Raw genomic sequence first — 19,816 nt, 5'->3', positions numbered from 1 at the left:
AAGTTGAAATTGCTATAAGTCTGTAAGACAGTATGACGTGGAATTTCCAAATGGCTCTCTTTTCAGACATAGAATAAGGTATTTTTAAGATGGAAGATTCATATTAAGCTTTGGTTATGTGCTCCTGCTTCAGTTTTCATGGGTGATAATCTTTTCCATGATTTAGTGTTAAGTATAGCAATTCATAAGAAAACTTCAAAGAGACTTGCCCGAGGTTGAGGCCTGCCTTGGAGGAAGAGCTGAGTCTATGTGGGTGCAGGGCCAGGTGAGTTTGCAAAACTGGTCCCTGCTGGGCCCCACCCCTGCCCTTGTCTGCTGGGAACCTTGCTCTCTATCAGGGAGTGGTCAGGATTTTAGCCAGCCTGAGATAAGGCTATCAACCCGTCTGGGAAAGGCAGCCTTTTTAAAACACCGCCCTCATCAGTGGTCTGCCCTGCCTCCAGGAGGAGGACAACATTTCTGAGGATAGCTCTTGCGGTCCTTCCCTCTGGCCACTTCTTTTTATGTAGCCCATCCAGGGCCTCCCCCAAAACTCAAGACTTCCCAACTTCCCTCTCCCTTTTCCAGTCTCCGAGTCAAGCAAGGCTGGTTCACTCTTTTTCCCTCTGCTTACAGGGTCCTTCCACTTCTTGAAGGAAACTTCAAGATTCAACTCAGATATCACCTCCTCTGTAAAGGCTTCTCAGCTAACCTCTTCTGCCTCAGGGCTCTTGTAACATTTTGTACGCAATGGTATTTACAAACTAATTGCATTGTGTTGAAATTACGCCCCTCTCCCAACCTCCAACCTCCCTGCCCCACACAATCCCATAAGAGACTAGAGACCCTGGCACAGTGGGAAGTCCTTGGTGAATGGATGCACACTTTTTCATTTTTGTATCCTCAGGGATACACTTTCCTGCTGACGATGGGGCCTGGTACACAGCGGACAGTTTAATAAATGCTGTCACAGCTGCTGTTGATCGTGTTATGTTTCAGTATAAAGCAGTTTATTTTCTTACCACTTTGGCTTCTCTTGGGACAAGAAAGCTGGAACATTTGTTACTGGAAAGTTTTTGGCAGTCATGGAAAGGCCAGTCCTAGTCAATGGATAACTCATAGGCTATGCCTAGCTTTGATAACGCCCCACTCATAGGAAAAGAATTTTCTTGATTGTATTTTCAGGCCTGCCAAGGAGCGGCTCAGGGTGGATGGTTAATTAGCTTTTGCAGTGATTATTTTTCTACCAATTACAAGTAATGCTCGGCTTGGGAATTTTTCTTCATTTCAAGGACTGCTTTCTTTTTAGCATGTAGATATTTTATTTTGGATGAATACATTTTCACAAATATCTTGGGGTTTTAAATATTATTGGGGTTGTAGCTACTGGGGAAGAGGTCAGTGTCTGGGAGCAATAGATGTTGATTCTCACCCCTTCCCCCCTCGAGAGTTAGAAATGAAGTGAAGTTTGCCTGGTAGCCTCATGTTGTTTCTGTAGGAAGCACCCTAGCCTGGAAGTCAGTAACCTAGGTTCAAGTCTTGGTTTTTCTGTTTTTTTTCTAGTGTTTGTCTGTGGTCCCCACGCCAGCAGCAGCATTTGGGAACTGATGAGAAACGCAAATATCCAAGTCTACCCCAGGCTCACTGAATTAGCAACTCTGTAGTTAGGGCCCCAGAATCTTATTTTAATAAGCCCTGGCCTGGGGCAGTGGCTCATGCCTGTAATCCCAGTACTTTGGGAGGCTGAGGAGGGCAGATCATGAGGTCAAGGGTTCGAGACCAGCTGGCCAACACGGTGAAACCCTGTCTCTACAAAAAATACAAAAAATAGCCAGGTATGGTGGCGTGCACCTATAATCCCGGCTACTTTGGAGGCTGAGGCAGGAGAATTGCTTGAACCTGGGATGTGGAGGTTGCAGCGAGCTGAGATCACGCCACTGCACTCCAGCCTGGGCGATAGAGCAAGACTCTGTCTCGGGAAAAGCAAACAAATAGAAAAACAGCCTTTTAGGTGCTTCGATGCCCACTACAGTTCCAGGACCACTGATCTAGTCAAACCCCTTTATTTTATCATTTCGTAGTAACTTTATTTTCTGATTATTTAAATCATGAAAGTCAATATACCATATACATACTATAACGTTACATAAAGAGGGGAAGATATAAAAGTTTAGATACAAACTCAATGGACGTATAAACATTTTCATGCATTTTCTTCCAGCATTTTTTCTCAAACACATGTATTTTCACGCAGTTGTAATCACAGGACACACACAATGAGGCCTGCTTTTCGTGTTGGAACATAAACACTCCTCAGCGTTGCCACCTACACATCTTCCTAAGAACTATTTTTACGGGCCACTGACAGTCCACTGGAGAGCCATGCCAGAACTGACATCACCAGGCCCTGAATATGAACCTGCACGTGTGGAGGTGAAAATGCTGTAGGTAAACAGGCTTCCACTTCCATTCCATGCATTTCATTCTCTTCACTTTTTCCCCATGCCTCTCCACCCCTAGCCAGGCCCCACTGGGGAAAAAATGAAATGAGGAATGCTGGAAATAGAGCCCTAAGTGGGGAGGAAAGGGAAGTTAGCCCACAGCCTCAATCTTCCAGTCACCCAGAAGCTCCATTCTCCTGAGCCAGAAACCCTTTCCTGGAACCGGAAGCAGCTGAGATGTCACTGCGCTACTTTGTGACCATGTTTAGGAATCGCACCTTCTGTGGGAAAGCCAGGTGGGCACCCTGACTCCTCCAAGGCTGGAGTGACTGGACTTGGTCTCTCACCCCAAGTAGGTACCTGAATGTAAGACCCGACTGCCTTTCTTACCGTAGCTCCTCCACCTGCTGCGGGACAGACTAGGCTCGGCCCCCTTGTTCTAGGTATCACCTTGGGGCTGAAGTCCAGCCTGCCAGGCAGGGATCTGGAGGGTCCTATTGGCCCCTAGTCAGTCCTTTTCTCTGGTGGGCTGGGCCCCAATTCCCGGGTGAGAGCACCCGGCTCAAAACTGGTCACCCTCCTGGGGGCCAGCGCACATCACCTTCCTGGATGTGAGAATTGCTGTGACCTCTGTTCTGCGTGGAGCCCGTGGCTGTCAGGGACACCCAAGCTGAGGCCCAGGTGGTGACATGCCCCTCATGATGAAATGGGGACTGTTCTGCCCTGTCTCGGGGCCCAACCTCTCTCTGCCTCTCTCCCTGCTGTGCCACCTGCAATGACCCAGCATGCCCACAGCACTGTGGCAGCTGATGTGGAGAGGAGGGCAGGGGGAGGGCCATTGTGGAAAGTCAGGTACTGGATTCTCTTGGCTTTTGGCTGCGCACTTATTTGGTGATTCATGTTTTCGGGTCAGCTTACAGACCCCATGCATTCAACCGTCAGTCCTGTAGTTTCCTCTCCAGCTCAGAATGAAAGAATATGGGTTCCCGTCCTGGGTCCCTGTGAGAGGCAAGCAGAGTGGAGGACAGGCTGCTGTCCCACGCCTCTCCAGGGTGGGCCTTTCAGCAGGATCACAGACATGCTCAGCTGTGGGGCTAGGAAGGCTGGCCGTGGATGGGAGGGTCTCTTGCACGGAAAAGACAGAATTTCCCGAGAATGCTGGGGGCTGGCCCTCTGCTGATTCCAGAACTATGTGCACTCTTGGAAGAATGACTTTCATCTCTGGACTATATCTCAAATATTAGTCATGGGTGACATTCTGTGTAATTGTGGAGGCCTGTCAGAAATCTGACAGACCCTGCCGGGGTAGTGATTATGAGTGTGGCTGAACCTGCAAAGTTGGGTGCAGGTGGCAGGTCGGAAGGATAGTGGAAAATCCCTTTCCCAGGGTTCGTCTTGGGATGACCGATCTAACTGTAGCTGATGAGGGCCTTTTTATTTTATTTTTCTTGTACATTTAAGTGCTTAAAATCCTCCAAAGCCTTAAAACCCTTTATATATCTTTAAATACACTTAGAATCTCTGGCAATATACAGCACATGTCTGCAGTTTTTTCCTAATTATGATTCAACATGTAGATTCTTTAGTCCTGTTATTTTTCCCTACATTATTGCGTATACAATTTCCTTATCCTTGTTTTTCAAAGCTACAAGACCAGTTGTTACTGAACTTTTTCAGAGGTCACAGATCCCTTTGATAATTTGCTGAAAGTTATGACCCCTGCCCCCACTCAAAATGCACATACACTCAGCCTTGGGCGCCATCTCAGGAGGCTGCGGACTCTTGGAAAGCATCCCCTGTGCTAAGATCGCTGGTGTTAAACTGTGAGTGCCTGGGGGCCAGCAATAAGCTTTTATTTCTGAACTTCATCATTATTGCCCCCAAAAGTTTCTGTGCCTTTTAGTAGTAGGTATTCAAAGCAATGCCTGTTTGAAGTTGGGCTTAGCAATAGCTGGAGTCCCCGACTTCAGTGGTTTGTGCTTGGGCATTCAACTTGTTTCCAGTCTGTTGCAGTTTAACCAGTGTTGCTATCAACACCGTTCTATGGGATTTTTTTTTCTTTTCCTTCCTAGATGGTGTATTTTTTGAAAGGTATTTTTGGGCTTGAAAAGCACATGTACTTTATCAGCTGTATACCTCTGCTATTGTACAAGGAAAGCCTCATTCTCTTCTGTCTGGATACTATCATCCTTCAACACCCTACTCCTAGAAGACTTCTAGTCCTCCTAGAAGACTTCTTCCCTCCACTTGGAAGTAAACTCTGCCTCTCTACTCATTCCTCTCTCATAGTCCTCATCACATGCCGTGTTCTAGCTGATAACATTTACATACATTACTCAGTGGTATACCTCATGTACTTGACACATAGAACAGATCATTTTAATGACCCTCTGCTCTGTAAGACAAAAGCATTTTCAGTAATATTTATGTAAAAATCAGCAATCATCACGACTTTCTCGATTTGTTCTTCAGTTATAAAGCAGTGAACAATTTTTAAAAAGACAAATATATTTTAACTTTAAGATATTCAAATACAGTAAAAATATTTTGTGTATGAGTCCAAATTTTTACTTACCAAACAAGATGCTACACCTCATTGTTCACAATCTGTTTTATTGCTTTAAGTTTTAAACACATATGAGAAGCTTAAAGGGGTCACCTAGTATGACAAAATTGAAGTAATTCAAGTTCTGGGTTTTTGTTTGTACAACCACTACGCTGTCACTTTTTATTTCGAATCTACTGTTTACATGCAGGAGCAAGTAATAAGTGCCACTGAGGTTGGAGACATAAGGACGTCAAAGGATCTGAACCATTGCACACTTACCCTTGCAACAAGAACATGCCCCTGAATTTGTGCATGTTGGGGCCAAGTGCGTAACTGGGAGTTCTCCAAATTAATGTCAATGTAGAACACAATATTTATGAAAGGATAAATAATAAAAATGTGATGAATTTGAAGCTTACATATACTTAATACATAAAACCCAACAGAAACCACACAGATTGTTTAGAACTTAGGCCATAAAACCATTTTTTTCTGGAAAGAGCTTTGCCTTTATCGCTGATATTCTTTTTTTTTGGGGACGGAGTTTCGCTTTGTTGCCCGGGCTGTAGTGCAATGGCGCAATCTCGGCTTACTGCAACCTCTGCCTCCCGGGTTCAAGCAATTCTCCCTCAGGCTACCAAGTAGCTGGGATTACAGGCGCCCACCACCACGCTTGGCTAATGTTTTGTATTTTTAGTAGAGATGGTGTTTTACCATGTTGGCCAGGCTGGTTTCAAGCTCCTAACCTCAGGTGATCCACCCACCTCAGCCTCCCAAAGTGCAGGGATTACAGCCGTGAACCACGGCACCCGGCCAACATTCTTTAGAATTGTGATAATGACAGGCAGATCAGCTTTTGGTTATATTTGTATTTAAATTCTCCGCGGACAGTTGCTCTTTTATTGCTGGCACATCCTCCCTCCACCCAGTCCCATGGACCCCTATTCCCTCCCCACCCCACTCCTATCCCATTTGGCCATAAATTCCTGCAAGGCGGGGTTGGCTGTGCAGCCTCCTGCTGTACCGTGCCCACTGCACAAACACAGCAGTTTGCAGGCCAAGGCCCCAGGGAGATCGCCTTAGGATGTCCTCCCTTTTCCTCTATGGGAGGCCAGATTTTCTTCCTACATTTCAAACAAAGCAACACATCACAACAGACTGAGTACAGAAACAGGTAAGAGAATCCAGCTGTCTTGTGAAGCCAGATATTAGAGAAATTTGCAACATTTCTTTGTAAAACAATGTCACTCTTCTGCCCCACTTAAAATTATTTGGAAAATACAAGTTATTTTTCATAAAATTACATTTTATGTGTTAACATGTAAGGGTTTACTATTATTTTAAAAAGCGTTAACAGATTTTAAAGATTTCTCAGTTTTCATTTCTAATGAAATAAATATTGATGTCTCACATAATAAACACTGTTTGGGGTCCTCAGTGCTTTTTAAGAGAGGAAAGGTGTGTGAACAGAGTGTGTGAGTTGTACTCAGGCTCTGCCTTACGTATGGCAGGCGCTCATGTATGCTTGTGACATTCATGAGGGACTGACTAAATTGATGGCTTTCAGCTGCTCCTAGGATTTGGAAGCTGAGGCTGGGGTGGAGGGGAGGGAGAAGGCACCTGTTGATAGTGGGCCAAGTACCTGAAGGTGGGGTTTGCCAGGGTCTAGGAGCAGCAGTTGCTCTTTGGAGCAGCGTTGGCTTTCATGGCAACAGTGGCTGGGGAACCTGGGTCTCAGGCAGTGGGGGCTGGGCATAAGTGTGATGTGCCGTGGGGGCTTCAAGCAGCTCACTCTGTCCAGTCCCCCTTAGTGCTGAAGGGAAGGAACAACTGTCTGAATCTGCCTCTCTGTGAGAGGAACGGAGCAGAATGCTTTTCTAGAAACCTCTGGCTGTCAAATCACTGGGTGTGGGCTCAACAGAGAGCACTGCGGCCTCAGTAGACAGATTGAGGCTGCGGGTACCTCTCCCTGCTCTGCTCTGACCAGCTATGCGACCGCCGGCGAGGCACTTAACTGCCAGCTTACTCAACCATATGGTGAGGATGAGATAAAATGTCTGTGGAGTGCCTGGCACATGCTGGGTGCACAGCACATTAGTGACTCCATTAGTAAGATGTCATTAATAATAAATACTCAAAAGAATTAGGCTGGGAGGAGGGGCTAAAGAGCAAGCGTCCTTGAGGGAGTACTTCCTGGTGTTCGATGAGTGACAGTTGAAGCTTGGCGTAGATCATGGTTTCTCAGCCTCTGCACTAATAATATTTTGGGCCAGATAATTCACTGTTGTGAGGGCTGTCCTGTACATTGCAGGATGTGAAGCAGCATCCCTGGCCTCTACCCACTAGATGCTGGGAGGGAAGCACTGTCTCCCTGGTCGTAACAACCAAAAATGTCTCCAGACATTGCCAAGTGTCCCCTGGAGGGCAAAATTGCCCCTGTTGAGAACCATTGGTGTAGAAACGCGCCTGACAAGGGCTCCACCACAGGACACTGGCTTCCCTGCAGTTTCCCCAGAAAGACATCACACCAGCCACATGCACACAGATTGGGTTCACTCATTGCAGAAAGAATTCTGCCAAGAGATTCTGCTTCCGAGAGAACAAGAGGCCTCCTGACTTGCATCCTCTTTCCTGAGGAACCCTCTTGCAATAGTGGTCACTTCCCTCAGCATTTGCACAAACCAGGCCCTGGGGAAAGAAGCAGGCTGACCAGGACAATGAGATTGGTCAAGGAAAATCTGGACAATACCCAGAAGCCTGGGGGACACAGGCTTCAACCTCAACCTCAGCACCGACAGCTTCCAATTCCCATGGCTCCACTGCAAAAACAGCCCTGACCGATCGATAGTAGAATGAATAAACGAAGTGTGGTGTGGTCCCACAGTGGAATGCTACAACAGTGAGAATGAATGAACCTCAACTCCACGAAACTGCATGGTTGACTTTCACAAACTTAATGTTGAACGAAAGAAGCCGGGCGCAAAAGAGCAACTGACGTGTTTCTATTAGTGAAAAATCTCCCCAAAGGAAAAATCATATATGTTAAGTCTCAAGGGGCACACAAGGAAGGCTTTGGGGATACTGGTTCAGTTTGTGAGAATTCATGGAGGATTTATGTTACAGGCCCTTTTCTAGAAGTGTGTTATAAACTTCAATAAAAAGTAAACAAACAAATACAACATTCTGGGGCAAAGGACAGGAAAGGCCGTTGAGCAAAATCATTGTGAACCAAGGGAATAAAGATTACTGGCAATTTTACCTGTATGGCTCTAAATTATCATGTAAGGGTCATTTTTGGATGTGGCTTTAGGAATGAGATGATGTATCAAAAATAGTATAGTGCTTGGCACAGAAAATACTTAGCGAATGGCAACAATTAATACTACTACTCAGTTATTAACTGACCTATGAAATAAAATTATGGTCAAGTACAAAGGAACATTTTCCTTAAAGGGTAAAAAGTTTCTGAAATTTTTAGATACATCCCCTGTTAGTGAATTTCTAATTCTCAAAGTTGTTGGAGCTCTCTCCAAGCCTAGACTCAGAGAAAAGAAAAATCTAAGACTCTACCTTAGCGTTACTAGCTCCTGACCAGTAACCAGTACCAAAACGAAGTCCCAAACACCTGTCTAGTTTGGCCAAATTGTTCAATTAACTGATCCATCATTTATTGGTCCACTGATTAGCCTGGAAGCTGGGCTCCACTCTACCTGCCTGATCAGGCATTTGATCTGTCTTTGGCCGTCAATCTAGTTTGTGAATTTACAAACAAAACAGGCAGGACTGTTGTTGGATTCTTCAGTCTCAGACTAAAACTTTGGCAGAAAAACAAAGTCTAGAAATTGTGCAATGATATCTCTACTTTAGACCTGACTGGAAATAGAACTCTCATAAACTCCCCTCTCTTCTGAGAGAGCCAGGCAATTAGACAACCCCAACACAACAGAGCATTTCATTGCAAGCCTGGCTCCCTGGCTGCAAATTAGATGCCACATTAACTCTCAGGAAGGTCTGAATCGCTCTCAGATCATTCGCCACTGAATAACTTTTAGCGTGACTGTTTCTATCAGATATGCAAGAGACTTCACCGCTAGCTGCAGGCGCTCTTAGAAGACTTTTAATCCCAGGATGCTTTTCTAAAATTTCATTTCTGCTTGCAAATGGCTACGTGTCCCTGTGGACCTGTGAGGTCATGTATAGAACCACCTGGCATGCTCTGAATGCAAGCTCTGTCCCATACACTCAGAAACCCCTGGATTCTTTGTGACACACATTTTAAAAAGAAAAGTTCACGCCCATCTCTGGAGACAGGCTCTTACCTGGTTTCAGGCTTTGTCCATGGGCACTTGATTGGATAAAGATGCATAAAACCAAGAGAATGGAGAAACACTGGGGACTTATGTCCATTTCTCCGTTTCACCCGGGGTCCAGGCTTTCTTGCTAATTTCTGAAGCCAAAGAGACCAGAATGCCTATTAGATACTTTGTTAGGGAAGACTGCCCATTAATAATTAACCTCTCAACATGTTATCCACTGTTCAGACACTTTCCTTACTGCCCCCAACTGCAAATCTAATTATATCTATTTTAAAAAGGTCGATTTACAGAAGTGCTTCTTATCCGGACACATTTTGAGAATAAAATACCTTGTTATGTATTCTTACCTTTTGGGGCCAAGGTCAGAGTTCCAAATTAATCAATTGAAAGCTACTGTGTTGTGTTTGGAAATTCTGCCAAAGGTCGGGGTAGGTGGCGTTCACGTGGCTTCCTAAGCCTCCCTGTGACAGTGCTGCAAGGGGGATGCTGGCTCAGGAAAATGGTGTTTCAAATGGCAGGCTAAGCCCAAAGGAAAAGAAAAGGGCCCTGCCATGCAGAGGGCCCCCAGGGGGTCCAAATTTCTGTTGGGTTCAGTGAAATTGATGATGCTTGTGGTCAAAGTGTGGTGGGGCAACATCTCTACAGCTGAAAGGGACAGAAAACCCTTCACCCTCATGTCAAAAGGAGTTGATGGGGAAGCAAAGATGCCCTTGCCAAGTGACTCATTGAGAGGTGATCCTAGAGTAAACACACTTCTTCCGCCTCTGTGTTCATTAATGTTCCAGCTGTGTAGAGGACAAAAAGTAAGGTCACTCAGCAAAATCAGGTAGGGAAAAGGCTACCATAGATGGCTTTTGTGATATTTTTGGGCCTCTAGTTTTAACTTTCTTCATTTGTTCAACACTTTTTTATTTGGGCATGACTACTATGTGCCAAGCCCTGTTGTAGGCATGTGGGATATACAAGTCCTTATGTATCAGTGGAGGTGGGAGGAGTTGGATAACGGACATCATAAAGAAGAGATTTAGGGCCTGGTGCACTGGCTCACTCCTGTAATCTCAGCACTTTGGGAGGCCAAGGCAGGCGGATCACGAAGTCAGGAGTTCGAGACCAGCCTGACCAACATGGTGACACCCCATCTCTACTAAAAATACAAAAATTAGCTGGGCATGGAGGTATGTGCCTGTAATCCCAGCTACTCAGGAAGCTGAGGCAGGAGAATCGCTTGAACCCAGGAGGTGGAGCTTGCAGTGAGCTGAGATCGCACCACTGCACTCCAGCCTGGGCGACAGAGAGAGACTCTGTCTCAAAAAAAAAAAAAAAAAAAAAAAAGATTTATGTAGACTGGTAGAATGCAATGAGAACCACCACAAGAAAAGCATGGGGTTGGGGAGAAGAAGGTGGGGATTTTAAGGAGAGTGATTAGAGGGAATTGCATTGGGAAGTTAAACTTTGAGCAAAGGTTTGAAGGAAGTGAGGGAGTTGCCCCTGTGGACATCTTGGGGAGGAGAGCTATGGGCAGTCCGTGCGAAGGTCCTGAGGTAGGAGTATGCCTGGCGTGCTCCAGGAATAGTAAGGAGGCCAATGAATGGGGAGACATGGTAAGGACTTTGACTTTTATACAGTGACACATGGCGGGGGCGACTCTGAGCAGAAGGGTGATATGATTTGTATTATAGTTTTAAAAGATCACTCTGGTTTGAGCCAGGGTGCAGTGGGGAGATCTGTTAGGAGGCTATTACAGTGACGCAGTGAGAGGTGATGGTGGCTTGGCCCAGCATGGTAACAGGGCAACTGGGGAGTGGTGGATGGGTGCTGGATATATTTTGAAGGTAGAGCCCACAGGATTTTCTGACTGCTGAGATACAAGATATGGGAGACAGAGAGGAGTTGAGGATGACTTCCAGGTTTTCAGCTTGAACAAATAGATTAATGGGGTTGCTGTCAGCTAAGAAGGGAAAGCTATGAGTGAAGCAGGTCTGGTGGGGGAAGATTAGAGATTCAGCCTGGGCCACGTGGGGCTTTGAGATGGCTCTTAGATATCCAAGTGGAAATGTTAAGTGGGCAAAATTAGATAACATGGTAATTATTGCCTGGACGAGCCTCATTCAAAGGGTCTTCTGAAGCCACCAGCAGACTTGGACGATCTTGACCCAGTCTAAAGCTGTGTTCTGTCCTATGACTGTACCTTCCTCCCAAGCCCTGCAGCTTGCGGACCATGCCATCAGATAAACAATTTCTTTTTCTTTTCTTTCTTTCTTTCTTTCTTTTTTTTTTTGAGACGGAATCTTGCTCTGTCACCCAGGCTGGAGTGCAGTGGCGCAGTCTCGGCTGACTGCAACCTCCGCCTCCCAGGTTCAAGCGATTCTAGTGCCTTAGACTTTAGAGTAGGTGGGACTGCTGATATGTACCACCACACCTGGCTACTTTTTGTTTTTTTAGTAGAGACGGGGTTTTGCCATGTTGGTCAGGCTGGCCTCTAGCTCCTGACCTTGTGATCTACCCGCCTGGACCTCCTAAAGTGCTGGGATTACAGGTGTGAGCCACCGCGCCCATCAGATATAGAATTTCTGAGCAAGGACTTCTGCCCTGGGTACTTGGCTGGCTCCTGCACAGTTAAGCAGAATCTGAAAGTTCCACTTTTTTTCCTATAAAACTGGCACGTAAAACCAACTGGCTACCCATCTCGGGCTCCTCTCCCCTGTGCCCACCCTTATCTCCTCTCCTCTGGGTACTGACAGTAACCACTCCAACTCCCCATTTTATTCTGGACACAGACTCTTCAAAAGACACCATTGAATCCAAGTGCCCCTGAAATACCAACCCTGTGCCCCCACCTGCCCCCCAAATTTCTGCAGAGTACACTTTCTTACCACTTTCTACATGGTAAGAACACTTTCTACATGGGAAGAAGCCTTCAACATTGTTTCTAGCTCTTGTAGTTCCTTTACTTGCACCACCCAACATTCCTCTAACATCATCTCATGCCAACTCAAATTCTATGAGGCTCTCCTGGAAAATGACAAGGAGGAGTGGGTACCTGTCTCCTTTCGGGGTGGTGTCTGCTTTCACCTCTACCTAAGCTCTTCCAGCCTGCCCCATCACCAGATCCAAACTTCCAGTGGTGGTTTTAATGCACAAGCTCTGTTGTGTTTTCTTGAAGCTGACCATGGAGGCTCCTGGGAGGGAAGAGGGGAGGACTTCACAGAGTATGAGGTTTCCTGAGCTGGGGGCCTATCTACTTGCTGTGTATAATATTATATAACCTTAATGAGTTCCATCTCCTCACCTATAAAATGGGGACAACATGTGTCTGTGATAATATTTTGAGACATCAACTTATTTTTCTCCCAAACTGTCCCCCTTCCACTTAAGAGGGGCAAAGTAGAGAGAAGGCTACAAATCTTTTTTCTTCCAAAAATATAGGAACTTAGGGCAAGTGAATTTTATTTATTTTATTTTATTTTTGGAGACAGGGTCTTCCTGTGTTGCCCAGGCTGATCATAAACTCCTGGGCTCAAGTGATCCTCCTGCCTTGACCTCCCGAAGTGTGGGCAGGTGAATTCTAGCCAACAAAGAAAAGCAAAAGGCTAAAATATCTTGAAAGTATATGAAGGAAGAAGGAACCCCTCACCTTCCTAGCACTAGAAAGACAGTCTTTTGGGCTTTGCAGGTGGTGTGGAAGGGGAAGGTTTGTCTATGGGTCTGAGAGCAGAGGGGACAGTCCCTTGCTTCCCAGAAATCCTGCTGGAAGAGAGGAACCTAGAGAGGAAATGGCTGTGTTGGCAGATGGGCAAAAGATAAACCTGGCTTGATGTAGGGCGGTAGAGCAGTGAGTGTCTGGGGCCAGCAGGTCATGTTGATGGGAGGATGGGCCCCTCAGTGGCCACTAATGTGGACTGATGATGGAGGACTAGGTCACACTCCTCTCACCCCATGCCTGGCTATTGTGTTGGTCCAGAACTATGGCATAACTACTGGGGTTGGGGGTGGGGTGGGAAGAAGAAATCCAGAAGGCCTGAAAATAGGGGTTGGGAGTGAGGAATTTAGATGGGTTGCAGAGAATAGAGAAATTTATTGCACATCAGAATCTGTGGACTGAAATTAATACCTCTACAAACAGAAGTATGGTATGAATATTAGAGATTTGTGTGTAAGGTATCCAGCCAAGTGCCTGGTTCATAGCAGAGGATCAATAAATTATAATGACCTATTTTGTGGGCAATATACTTAGCAGTCAAGAGTCCATGATTTGAGGCTGGGTGCAGTGGGCAGTGGCTTGCACCTGAAATCCCAATGCTTTGGGAGGCTGAGGCAGGAGGATCACTTGAGGCCAGGAGTTTGAGACTAGCCTGGCTAACATAGCAAGACCCCATCTACATAAACATAAAAACCAAAAAATTAGCCTTGTGTGGTGGCACACACCTGTAGTCCTAGGTACTTGGGAGGCTGAGGCAGGGAGATTGCTTGAACCCAGGAGGTGGAGGCTGCAGTGAGCTGTGATCACACCACTGCATTTCAGCCCGGGTGACAGAGTGAGACTCTATCTCTAAAAGAAAAAAAAAAAAGAGTCCAGCCTTGGGAATCCGACAGATACAGGCTCAAATTCCTGCTCTATCTCTTGTACTTACTAGCTGAGGAACTCGGATAAGACATTGTGACTGAGCTTTAGTTGTCTTCATCTGTATAATGGGACTGATAATGCCTCCCTAGTCTGATTAAGTGAGGCAATGCATGTGAAGCCCTCAGCAATGCTAGGCCACAGGAAATAATTAATGGTAGCTGATATTATTTTTTTTTAATGTTTAAATTCACTGAGGGGATCATGAGGGTGTCCAGGAGGTGGATAACAATAAGACTACAGTGATACAATTGTAGCAAAAAATGTAGGGGGCAGGAAAACACAAAGGTCTGGATCAGTGGCTCCAAAATCCAATTGAGCATCAGAATAAGAGTCAGCTGGGGAGCTCAGACAAAGGACAACTTACGGGCCCATCCCAGGAATACTGAGTAATGGGATCAACACCAGGGTCAAGGCCTGGAGAACCTTCATTTCAAAAAGTTCTCCAGCTAATTCTTGGTCACGCAAAGTTTGAGAACCATTGCCTCAGAATGGTGCTTGAGAGATCTATTGGGGCACAACAAGAAAATAATATAGACCTTTCAGATTTTTCTTTGTATTTCCTTAGAAGTTCATGTTTGTGCATGTATAATGTTTATAGTATATAAGTACTATGTAATATGCACATGGTACTACGGAGTATACTAGCGCTATATTATTTATACTCAGATTTAAAAAAATACTTATAAAGATGTGTTGTCAAAAAATGGGTGAAGCCTCTGCCTTAGAGAGACAGAATGGCTCCCACGGCTGCAAGACCTGACTGTCATGTGCTTGACTCCAGCCACGCATCTGAACAGTCAGTAGATCCATTCATAGCATCTTTGGTCATTTTCATGCCCAAGGAAGCCCAGCAGTTTCTTGAGGCCTCTTCATTTCCTATTAACTGAAGAGGAGGCAAGCCTGAGCCTCTTAGGGTTTGGAGCCTCCAATGGAGCGATCAGCATGGTGCATGTTAGTAGAGCCCTGTGGCTTCTTCCTTTGCAATTCTTTTTTTTTTTTTTTCTGAGATGGAGTCTCACTGTGTCACCCAGGCTGGAGTGCAATGGCATGATTCCGGCTCTCTGCAACCTCTGCTTCCCGGGTTCAAGCGATTCTCATGCTTCAGCCTCCCTAGTAGCTGGAATTAGAGGCGTGTGCCACCATACTCGGCTATTTTTTTTGTATTTTTAGTAGAGATGGGGTTTCACCATGTTGGCCAGGCTGGTCTAGAACTCCTGACCTCAAGTGATCTGCCTGCCTCGGCCTCCCAAAGTGCTGGGATTACAGGCATGAGCCACCATGCCAGGCCTCTTCCCTTTGCAATTCTTTAAAGACTTTCTATTTTGGGTGACACTGCACTCTGGTCTGCAATCCTTGATCTAAAGTAATAATGGTTTTATAATGAGGTTTTTAAACATTGCCCAGTTCTTGCTCTCTTTTAATTTGCAGAGCTTCTTGAATAAATAAAGATTTCAAGAGACTGGCATTTGATGACCTGAGAATGACCTTTTTCTTTAGTGTCATGGTGATAAGAAAGTTAATTAGGAGAGAAGAAACAGACATTTTACAAGGATAAAGCAAGCAGATCCCAAGAGGAAGAGGCCAGGGGACCAAGGTGAAGTTTACTGATGACAGAAACAGAATTTTATACCCAGAATCAGGTTTTCTTCTTTTTGTCTTCAGGAACTGGGATACCTTACCTGAGAAAGGCAGGCTTTTGTTGGTGTTCTAATAAAATAATTCTTGAAACAATAAAATTTGACACTATTATTTCCCTAATTTTGCAGTTGAGATTTAAGAGGTTAGGAACAGGTACCAAACTGCATCTCACCAGTAAAAGGCAGAGAGAGGAGAAGTCAGGGGATCTTAACAACCACAAATCCTTAATCCCTGTATATCTGGCTTTCTCTGGGACTGAATCAGGCTTCTCTGCACATCAGCCTAGTCCACGTCCAAGATGAAATGAATTTCCTTGGATCATGTTATAGGAAAATGACTCTATCCTCTTTTACTCCTGCTTGGGGCCAGTCTGCCATGAGGAGAATGATTAAGTTTTTATTGCGTCACTAACTGATCTGTGTGGACATTCTTGCACCATGTGGGAATATGGCAAAACAAGTAGGTAAACCTTGTTAATTTGAGTTGGCCTGGAACATGTCCTCATTTGGAAAGTGGTTGGACTGGAGTTTAGCCTTTTCCTTATCTGCGTTAGAAAAAAAAAAAAAAAAGGACCTAATAAACAAACGAAGGGTGAAAACAAGATTGCAGAGGACATTTTAGACTATTTGGAAGGATTAGGTGTTTCAAGCATTTCAAATAGGTGTTTATTCATCCAAGATTTTCACGCCTGGTGACCAGGGGTGTCTTTGCATCAGCTCTGCCTCCAACTAGTTGTGTGACCTTGGGCAAATTCTGTAACCTATCTCTGCCTGTCAAATGGGATTATGAAGGTTAAATAAGTATCACATGAAAATACTTATAAAAACTCTCTGCATAGTCAAGCCTCATTTGATTTTCTTAACAAATGAGGTAGGAATTATTTTCCCCATTTTACAGGTGAGAAAACTGAGGCTCAGAGATTCCTCATGCATACCTAATCAATATAGATTGGATAGAAGGACGCTAGGTCCCTGGAAGACCTAATATTCTGATTCCCTAAGTCTCAAGTTATGCAGCTAGGGAGCAAAGAGTCGAGATCTCCTTTCTTCTTGTTTTTATGTTTCCTGGTCTGTGTTGGCCCACGGAAGGAGCTGCCACGGACACTCCTTATCAGGATTTCAACTCCAATTGGGAAAATCATCATAACAACAACACGCCCCTAGAACCAGAGTAGTCTTTTTTATGACTAGATACTGTGGAACCAATAATGCATTTTATGATCTTACAAATTCCAGTAGAATGGAAAACCTATTTTCTCTCTTTGTATTATGCTTTGAAGCAAAAGGACATAAAGATTTAAGTTGGCTTTGAACACCAGGTAGATAGTGAATATTGTTGGCTCTGTAAAGTTTGCCTAGGGTTTTCGCCTTTGTAGGGAAGGTGGGGAGTATAGACTAGGATTCATGACGTGTCTAGTCTGTGCCTGCTTCCTCCAGCTGCTGGGATGCTGGTCCTGCTTGGTGAGCGGTGACCATGCTGGCTCCCGAGGGAGACTCCCCCCAAGTCATGAACCGAACTAGCTGCTTGCAACAAGCAAGGGCACAGTGTGGGGAAGGGGACACCAGCACACTGGCTCTCTCTGGGTCCTAGTGCTTCCAACCATGGGGTGTCGAGGGGCACAGTCCTCACCCTGGGTATCAGGCAGGGCTGGGCACTGGTCAGATCGCACTGGCCCAAGCCTCCCTGCAGTAGGATGCCACATCCTCATCTCACAAAGATTTGCTGAGTTTAGCACACGGAATCCACGGCTGCAGGAAACCAGGAACTAATTCCACTCTCTTCATTCCCAGTGATGGGTTTCGGGTTCTGAAGAGCTGCCAATGAGTCATCATTTTTCTGAAGACGGTAGCTTGCTGACATGGTTCATCACTGATTCCTAGGCAGGCCTGAAAGTCAGGAGTTAACAATTCAGGAGCCAGCCTCCAAAGTGCCTGCACAGTGCCAGAATCGCCGTGTGATCTCATTCACACTTCAGGAAGAATCCTATGATGTAGGCATGATTTTTCCCTTTGAATAGAGGGGAAGCTGAGGCTCAGGGAGGCTACTGAATTGCCCACATCCATACTGTAGTAAGTGGTGGAATGGGACTTGAATTATGTTTGACTTCAAAGTCCATACAACAAAAAGCAGTTTTGCCAAGTACAGTAGGGATTGGCTGTGAGATCTTTGTGTATCAGTTGCTTAAAAAGAAGGAATTGTGTCATGCTCTTGCTCTGCGTATAAAGACATATATCATGTGTCTTTCATTTACATATGAAAGGGAGTTTATTAAGGAGTATTGACTCATACAATCACAAGGTGAAGTCCCATGATTTGTTGTCTACAAGTTGAGGAGCAAGGAAGCCAGTGGTGGATCAGCCCGAGTTCCCTAACCTCAAAAGTAGGGAAGCCGACAGTGAAACCGTCACTCTGTGGACAAAGGCCAAGAGCTCCTGGCAAGCCACTGGTGTAAGTCCAAGAGTCCAAAAGCTGAAGAACTTGGAGTTTGATGTTTGAGGGCAGGAAGCATCCAGCATGGGAGAATGATGCAGACCAGAAGACTCAGCAAGTCAAGTCCTTCATGTCTTCTGCCTGCTTTGTTCTAGCCAAACTGGCAGCTTAGATTATTAGATGGTGCCCACCCAGACTGAGGGTGGGTCTGCCTCTCCCAGTCCACTGACTCAAATGTTACTAATACCTCCTTTGGCAACACCATCACAGACACACTCAAGAAAACTATTTTGCATCCTTCAATCCAATCAAGTTGACACTTAATATTAACCATCACATCACATGTTGGTTATTATTTTTAAAACAAATGTTCTCAAACCTTTTCTCAGCTATTTAATGGAGATAGCTCTGAGATAAACTACGAGACATAGCAGAAGTTAGAAATAATGGAGACATTATAATCGGACAGAATCATATAATTTATATGGCAATTACTTTTCCTCAATCAACAGTAAAGGAGACCAGCCAGGAAGAGGGGACTGGGGTCTTTGGCCATGATGCTTTGTCCTGGACAGAGCAGAGTGTTTGAAAGGAAGTTGTCAGAACAAGGCTGTGCTGCCCAAGACCCAACTGAGACCACTATCAGTTATCCAATTACTCCTGAAGCCATTCATTAGAGTTAGATCATGCCTGGGGTCCTTCAGAAAGTAACAAGCAAGATTCTTTTGATATGCTTTCATAATTCCACGAAGAGATAATTCTTTAAAAACGAAGGTAAAATCACGACTCTCAAATATAAAAATGAATACATGGTAAATATTTTACTTAACTAATTAATGAGGAAACTGATAAGGGTGTTGTAACCAGTTCAAAGGAGAAGCCAAAACACACACACAAATTTATATGAGTAAAGAAATGTTGCAATGAATGTACAAATGGCAAATGGAAACAAAAGTAGCTTTTTCTGCAGTGTGGGAGTGAAGCTGGTGGAACTTCTACAGGATAGGACAGAATTTGCATTTTGCATTGCTATTGTCTACAATTTACAGAGTTGCAAAATACTTCAAGGGCAATGAAAGCTAGAATCAGATAACTCAGGGAGGCTGTGCTGTGTGTAGACAATGCATCCTTTTCCATGGAAATACAAAATTTCCCCTTTATTTAGTATTGTTACAAAATGATGAAGTATTTAGCGACAGAATTCTGATGATAACAGGATAAGGTTCTTTCTGGAGGAAAAACTATCTCTTGCTGCATTTTTACCTCCTGAGTGAAGACTCTGATCACTGAGAACTGGATTTCCAAGCTTGGTTTCTCCGTTTTTAGTCCCAGTAAGCAGGCAGATTATTTAATAGCTGGCACCTCAGTTTCCTCATTTTAAAATAGGAGTAGTAAAATTATTTGCCTCACAGGGCTTGCAGGGAGATTAAATGAGAAAAACATGAATTGTGCATACCATAGTGCGCAAAAAATACGTATCAGCTATGAGTGTTTTTATTTATTACTGCAGCTTTTCGGCATGCTTTTTATTTCTCCCGTCCCTCACCTGCTCCTTCCCTTTCTTGTTTCCTGCCCATTTAACTGAAATAGTAAAGAATAGGAGACTTATTTACAATGTTTTGAAGTATAGCTAGAGTCTGTGCTTCCTGTTCTTGATTTTAAAACTAACTGCCTAAGTTGTTACGTGTTCCTTTCTATTTAAAAAAGAAAGCAAGCTGGGTGTGGTGGCTCAGGAGTTTGAGACCTGCCTGGACAGCATAGTGAGACCCTGTTTCTATAAAAACTTAAAAAGAAAAAAAAAAACAAACAAACAAACAAAAAAAAACCAGTGTGGCAGTGC

At 44.7% G+C, this 19,816-nt stretch overlaps 1 protein-coding gene and 1 long non-coding RNA gene across 4 annotated transcripts in view; one reads left to right on the top strand and one right to left on the bottom strand.

Annotated features, from left to right (window-relative positions):
- Positions 1–6,520, top strand: part of LOC104670897 — a 65,739-nt gene extending 59,219 nt beyond the window's left edge. Inside the window, exon 3 of the long non-coding RNA XR_749211.1 lies at positions 4,493–6,520. This is a non-coding gene — a long non-coding RNA (uncharacterized LOC104670897). The remainder of the gene's footprint in view (positions 1–4,492) is intronic.
- LIPC (lipase C, hepatic type) overlaps positions 1–19,816 on the bottom strand; it is a 160,783-nt gene that overhangs the window by 130,594 nt on the left and 10,373 nt on the right. For 2 of the 3 annotated variants that reach the window (XM_010374257.2, XM_010374258.2), the window contains exon 2: positions 9,288–9,415. In XM_010374257.2, coding sequence (XP_010372559.1) covers positions 9,288–9,375 — 88 coding nt within the window. In that variant the 5' untranslated portion in view covers positions 9,376–9,415. Of the gene's footprint in view, positions 1–9,287; positions 9,416–17,175; positions 17,433–19,816 lie in introns of all 3 variants that reach the window. The other variant, XM_030931328.1, reaches the window with a different exon arrangement.

Source organism: Rhinopithecus roxellana, chromosome 5, assembly GCF_007565055.1.
Source record: "Rhinopithecus roxellana isolate Shanxi Qingling chromosome 5, ASM756505v1, whole genome shotgun sequence".
Classification (NCBI taxonomy): domain Eukaryota; kingdom Metazoa; phylum Chordata; class Mammalia; order Primates; family Cercopithecidae; genus Rhinopithecus; species Rhinopithecus roxellana.
This window is presented reverse-complemented; position numbering and strand designations above follow the sequence as displayed.